General features: G+C 39.9%; 1 protein-coding gene across 1 annotated transcript in view; it reads left to right on the forward strand.

Moving 5' to 3' along the window:
* Window positions 1-1,405, forward strand: part of LOC310867083 (noelin-like) — a gene marked incomplete at both ends in the record, with an annotated part of 15,552 nt that extends 14,147 nt beyond the window's left edge. Inside the window, one exon of the mRNA XM_083776878.1 lies at window positions 1,229-1,405. Coding sequence (XP_083633004.1) covers window positions 1,229-1,405 — 177 coding nt within the window. The remainder of the gene's footprint in view (window positions 1-1,228) is intronic.
* Window positions 1,406-7,548: the final 6,143 nt, after the last annotated feature.

Consider the following 7,548-nt stretch of genomic DNA (forward strand, 5'->3'; position numbering starts at 1 on the left):
CAGTAGACTCCAGGGTGTCTAATGAAGTACTGTCACCTCATAGACACATACAGTAGACTCCAGGGTGTCTAATGAAGTACTGTCACCTCATAGACATATACAGTAGACTCCAGGGTGTCTAATGAAGTACTGTCACCTCATAGACACATACAGTAGACTCCAGGGTGTCTAATGAAGTACTGTCACCTCATAGACACATACAGTAGACTCCAGGGTGTCTAATGAAGTACTGTCACCTCATAGACACATACAGTAGACTCCAGGGTGTCTAATTAAGTACTGTCGCCTCATAGACACATACAGTAGACTCCAGGGTGTCTAATGAAGTACTGTCACCTCATAGACACATACAGTAGACTCCAGGGTGTCTAATGAAGTACTGTCACCTCGTAGACACATGAAAAACTGGAAAAATACAAACATTGGTGGCACTCCATCTTTAATGTCTGTGTTGAAATGTCCATTCTCCAGGTGTACCACGCCTTCTCCACACAGAGCTACCTATGAGTACATGTACGATAGTGTAGCATAGTTGTATAGTTATATACAGGGGTAGGCAACCTTTATTATCAGAAGAGCCATTTTTGTCCCAAAAACGTATTACAATTCTATCTGGAGCCGCAAAATATGTTTGCTTTAATAAAGCAAACTTTAATTATTTGTGTGCTAATTTAATGTGTGCTAAGTATACTGTACCAGTAAGCCAGCAGCATTGGTGGTGAAAACAAACATGTCTTATCATGAATACATTCTTCTATTCTGTTTTCCTTCATTAAATTTGATTCTTATTTTTATCTGGTGTATACTAGGCAACATTGTTTTGCAATATTAAAATGAAAGAATAACTTTATGCCTACTACAAATTAAATAATAAATTATGATTAAATGTGGAAAAAAAAGAAAAGAAAAGCAAAAGAAAACCTCTTATTCCTTTTCATACTTCTTTGCCAGCAACTGGGAGCCACGGAAGAGGGCCACATGAGCCACATGTGGCTCTAGAGCCACAGTTTGCCTACCCCTGGTATAGTATATATAATAATAGTATAGTACAGTAATAATAGTTATATTATTATTATATTGTCCTCCAGGTTTACTACGCCTTCTCCACGCAGAGCTCCACCTATGAGTACATGAACTATAGTATAGCATAGTTGTATAGTTATATAGTATAGTATATATAATAATAGTACAGTAATAATAGTTATATTATTATTATATTGTCCTCCAGGTGTACTACGCCTTCTCCACGCAGAGCTCCACCTATGAGTACATGGACGTACCAATCAGCAACAAGTACAGCCATCTGTCCATGTTGGACTACAACCCTCGAGACCGGGCGCTGTACGCCTGGAACAACGGCCACCAAGTTATATACAACGTCACGCTGTTCCACATCATACAGTAACAACACTGCCCCCTACTGACTGAACCCTAGAACAACGGCCACCAAGTTATATACAACGTCATGCTGTTCCACATCATACAGTAACACTGCCCCCTACTGGACACCAAGTTATATACGTTACGCTGTTCCACATCATACAGTAACACTACTGCCCCCTACTGACTGGCCCTGGAACAACAGACACCACATCATACAGTAACACTGCCCCCTACTGACTGACCCTGGAACAACAGACACCACATCATACAGTAACACTGCCCCCTACTGACTGGCCCTGGAACAACAGACACCACATTATACATTATTGACCCCTGACCCCCTACTGACCCCCTGGACATCGATTGACCTTTTGAATCTTGACCCCTGGGGACACCGCGGAACCCCAATTTGGGGTTCAGTGTCTTTGCCCAAGGACACTTCGACATGTAGACAGGAGGAGGAGGAGCCGGGATTCGAACCGCCGACCCATATGGATCACTGGACGACCAACCCGCTCTACCTCCTGAGCCACAGTCGCCCCACAGTCTGTGTGTGTGTGTGTGCGTGTGCGTGTGCGTGTGCGTGTGCGTGTGCGTGTGTGTGTGTGTGTGTGTGCGTGCGTGTGCGTGTGCGTGTGTGTGTGTGTGCGCGCGTGGGTGTGTGTGTGTGTGTGTGTGTGTGTGTGTGTGTGTGTTTACAAATAATATTTGTATCAATAATTCGGGTGCACGGCGAAAATGGTTTGGGAATTTTCTTTAAAGGTTTCATGATGTTAATTTGATTCTGAATGGAGATGGCAGGTTTCTGCTCGATAGAGTAACAGCATACTGTACTGTGTGTGTGTGTGTGTGTGTGTATGTACAGTAACAACATACTGTACTGTGTGTGTTGTGTGTGTATACAGTAACACACACACACCATCTTCATGTGGTTATTTTTATCCGAATGCCAATGAAATGTTACACTAGTTTAATATGATGCGATGCTGACACTGCTCGCCAATTACAGGGACGTGTGTTTGTGTGTGTGTGTGTCTCTGTGTGTGTGTGTGTGTGTGTGTGCGTGTGCGTGTGTGTGTGCGTGTGTGTGTATGTGCGTGTGCATGCGTGCGTGTCAAATGCATGCAACTTCCACCCGACTGTTTCTAATTGGCCTCATGGTGGCGCTATGGCAGTTTAATTATGGCCTATCAGGCGTCAGGACACATAAACACCACATTCATTTCAATTTTTTTGCCAATTTTAGTGTTTCAAAAAATACTTTTTCGGTGGAGTCACGTGATCAACACATATCCATTCCAATTGGCTGATCAGCCTCCAAAAGTGTCTAAGTATCAAAAACAACACGGAGCCAATGACACCAATAGAGGGCGCCAGCCACGCATGTTGCACATCTCACTGCTGCCCATTTGTGGCCCACGAGTTAACTATAACTGAACTGACACAGCCTTGGTTAGGCAACCCAGCCAGGCGAAGACCTGCACTCTCTGAGCACCCTTTTCTAGTTTGTAACTGTCACTATAGGTGACCAGATTTGACTGAGAGACTGCCATCGCGCAAATGACAGCTTTTCACCAGAGGAGAAAAACTTTTTTTTTTTTCAAAATGAGTTAATAGCACAGGCAGACTCTTCACATACTAGAGCATGTCTGAAATAAGTGTCAGTGCTGAAATTGACATGTAAATATGAAATAAATGCCCAAACATAACATAACGTAGCTAGGTGTAATGTTAGAGACCACAGCAGTGAACCTTTTCAAGCCTGTTTTCTCAACTTCTCTGCAAGACATTGCTCTATAAGCCATATCTCCAAAACTGGTGGGTCAAACTGAACAACCAATATGTCAATTTGAAGCTACGATTCCCTGCTTTCATATGACGTGAACAAACTAAAATTCAAAAAAATCCAATGGCAGTCTCTCAGTCAAATTTGGTCAAATTATATATTAGCTGTGTCACATACATAAATACAGTACATACATACATACATACATACATACATTCATACATACATACATACATATGCACGCACACACATACATATCACTAGTTGTGATCGGTGCTATGTGATGTCATCTGTATATCTGCAAATAAATGATTGTTAGAATTTAAGTGTGTTGTTTTTACGAAGGTATGAATGTAGATCTATAGATCTCAAAGGGTGTGGAGGTAAACCACATGTAGATCTATAGATCTATAGATCTCAAAGGGTGTGGAGGTAAACCACAACGGGACGTTCGACTGGGAGAGCAGAGAGACCAAATCGACCATTTTGTGTAATCCTCTACTTACAACCCCTTCTCAACCCCAACTCGTCTTTTTATGCAGGGCTGTCAGGGTACCCTTATCGTCTTACATCTGACGGTAAGGATCTGCTTAGTTAGACGAGTTGGGGCCTCGGGGTAAATGTGTCAAGTCACGTGACCACTGGCATTCTTGCGCTGCCTACGAATATATAATATAATATAGCTACTTTCTAATAGTTCCTGCGTTATAAATCCCGTTTTGATTATTTCCCTAGTGAGAATAAATTTGATCCCTTCCATCTACTTTCTGGAAATGCATAATGAACGGCGCTGACTTACGTTAATATATTAATATATAGCCTATGATTAAAATATATGGTTGTAATTCCCCCGCAAGTAAGGTATACCTAATTCGAGATATTTAATACCTAATTTGAGTTATTTAATGCAATATATCGGTTCTCTTTATTGTTTATTTTTTTTTTTTGCCCGCCGCGGTGCAGTTTGTATATCCTAGTAGTACACATCTCAAAGTAAATTGTGTGCTTTCGTAGTGTAGTGGATGGTGCGCAAGCCCCTGGATTTATTGCACCTTGTAGCAGCAAGTTCAAACCCAGCTCAAGACAAACTATATGAACTTACAATTTACTTTCTTATGTTGTGTAAGGAGTTTATTGATAGTTTTGTTTTACTCAATACAAAGACTTAATAATAATAATAATTATAAACTTTATTTATAGAGCGCTTTTCAGAACAAAATTCACAAAGTGCTTTATATTGCATATAAAATACAGTACAATAGAGGTAGTTTATGGGATAAATCAACAACAAAACATCGTTAAATCATTGAACGGACAATAAAAAAATAACATAACACCACATAATAAACAATAAACAGGCTATCTATGGGAAATCGTTAATCGTGCACATGGTAGCTCCAGGTGTACAGTGGGATATCCAGACAGTCGATTCAGACAGTCGATCGATCCAGACAGTCGATTGATCGATCCAGACAGTCGATTGATCGATTCAGACAGTCGATTGATCGATCCAACCATTAGCACATGAAATTAATTCATTTATGACTTTTGCTGCAACAGATATTCAGGGTTTTTTCATAACTATACTATTTGTCCCTGTAATACTTCACTCCATCACTGACTGTTATGAATTGAACATGGACCCTATTGTGAACAAGTGTAATTCTTTATGGTGTCGTCCATGGTTAACAGTTTTGTATCCAGTTCATTTGAGTGCCCTCAAGGTCGTTGATACAAGCTGCTTCCACTGGTATGTTGCTCAAAAGATCAGTCAGTCTTGTGTGCCTACTCAGAACATCTGGAAATGTGAGTGGTCTTGTTCCTCTTTGAAGGGCATGGTAGTCTAGTCTCCACAGAAGAATACAAAATGACTTGGTCTTTTGCTGTGACAATGTCTAGAGATGTCTTCTTTGTGTCACAACTGAGATCTATAATGTAATTGATCTTGATACCATATTACTTGTATATACTCAACACTGGTGACAACACTGAATTATATAAGAGGACTTCTGCTCTTAGCATTGAAACATTATTCCATTATTGATACAGCACCTTCACCTTACCAATAAGGCAACCAAAAGGCTGTGACGGTCTTATGCTTGGTGACCACCATGTATATAAAGCTGCTTGTAGTATATAAAATAGCACAACTTTCATATAAGAAATTCTAAATAGACTGCATATGTAGGAAACTATTCTGAAGTAAATGTCAGGTCAATTATAAATAGGCAAAGAAGGAAATTGTAATAAACAATTTATTAAAACAATAAATGAAAAAGAAATAAACAATCATTTGTTTTGGAATCCCTCGGCTGGCTCCCAGGTGTCCTCCCATTCCTTTCCACTGTAAAACATCCATGAATGCACACAACTGTTAAAATCATTTCTTATAGTTGTACCACAAGATTATTTATAGAAACACATTTGAAAACTTCCAAAGCTGAACAAAACCCTGAGATCTTACCATGATGTGCAAGGGTGCCAGACTACGAGAGCCATCTCTCCAGTCTACAGACGGCCACACAAACAGACAGAAATAAGTGTTAGCCAGTTCAGCAGCCACTGGTAAATCCAGTACTATTCGACACAGTCAAATGAAACAGCTTACCTCTGTTTTCTTTGTGTCCTTGACATGGTCCCATTTAAAAATCTTCATTCTCTTACAGATTTTGCAGCCTAAAAAGATGCAAAAATGGAAAACAGAAGGAGAAAAAAAAGAATAAGATTTAGACAAAGACAAGGGTTTGATATCTTCCAGGTGAGTTTTATCTCATGAAACAAGATAAAGCAAATTATAGTCAGTTAGCAATCCATTGTTTTTCATGATCCCTTGAAATAAAAGGGATTCTGGAAAGCTCAATCTGAGCTATGCAATCTTTTTCATAGTTCATAGTTCTTTGAATGTGTCCATGCACACCAAAAGATAACTCACCAACTCACTCGAGTTGAAGAGCAAGGTGGTGTCTTTCAGTTTCCAGATCCTAATTTTTGGGAACCGTGTGCAAATAAAACTTATATTTCCATTTGTGTTCATATTCATTTTCAGGGTGTACCGGTAGTCCAAACTATTGTTAATGAAAAAAATAATGTTGCCCAACCCTGTCATGTATTGAAGTGCCTGTAAAGTATCTGAATCTTATTCAGAGCCTTTACATGTCTGTTTACTGTATAATTTAACAGCAGGCACAAAACAGACGAAAAAATGCAGCTGAAAATAATGAGAATAAGGCTAGGTACACACTGCAAGTCCGCATGTAATCATTCGGTATGCAGTTCATACACTTGATTGAAATCGGCTGTCAAATCGTTGTGTCCGATCAGCCGATAAGGGATCACACCGCAAGATATTTCACTAGGACTATGATTAATCTCCAACATGTTTATCGCAGTCTGAATGGCTTAACAGGATAAATTATGTCAGCTGCCAGGTTTATTCTTAACTTTTAAAGCTCTTCATGGTGTGCCAGTGCTTAACCTGATGTCTTCAGGTTTCTAAAAGTGGTTGCTTGCTCTGGGTGGATCTTTGTTGGTTGTAAAGTGTCTTGAGACAACTCGTTGTGATTTGACACTATAATAAAATTGAATTGAATTGTACAGAGTTTGACAACCTGATGCCTTCAGGCAGACTTCAAATATCTGAAAAACCAACATACTCTGCTTCTTTTTCCTCTGCTGCTGTCCAGAGGAAGTGGGTCTAATATTAAACCACAATTATAACAGATAACCCTAATTTAAGGTGCTTGTCAGTCAAATGTAAGCGTTATTCATAGTCTGATTTATCTGTGACGCAGTGAAGAGCAAACCACCGCTCTCTCCAGCCCTTCTGTTTTTACTCACCACCGCTTCACATTATTACAGCTCCGGTGGTCACCTCACCACCGAAAATCCAGACTATGAATAGGCCTTTAGAATTAATTTCAAAGCTTACTTTTCCCACTTTTAAAGCTGGTCTGGCACCCAACTAACCTCATAATTCAAGTATGTGCCAGTCTTAACCTGATGTCTTAGGTGACCAGAACTTTATCCTATCAATACAAAGACTGACAGTCTGCCTGAAGACAGGTTGTCAAACTGTTCAACTACAACAACAACATACCCTGCTTCTTTCGCTTGCATGCAGAAGTTGGTCTGGGAGGGTCCGGTGGGAGCTCTGAAGAGACACCTGTTAGAAACAGAATGTGTGCAAACTTAAATTCCAGTGACCTATAATTATGTTAATTTATTTATTATTTTCCAATGAGGGGAGGGGACTTTGTCTTGCACATGTAGTGTCAATACTTGAAATATATCCAACGGATACTCAATTCTTTAATCCCAGAAATAAGTGTTAGCAAATATTGTGACAAACATTGGTCACCTGCATGTCTGTATTCTGTCTG

This window comes from Protomyctophum parallelum (genome assembly GCF_964188405.1).
Source record: "Protomyctophum parallelum genome assembly, chromosome: 11".
NCBI lineage: Eukaryota > Metazoa > Chordata > Actinopteri > Myctophiformes > Myctophidae > Protomyctophum > Protomyctophum parallelum.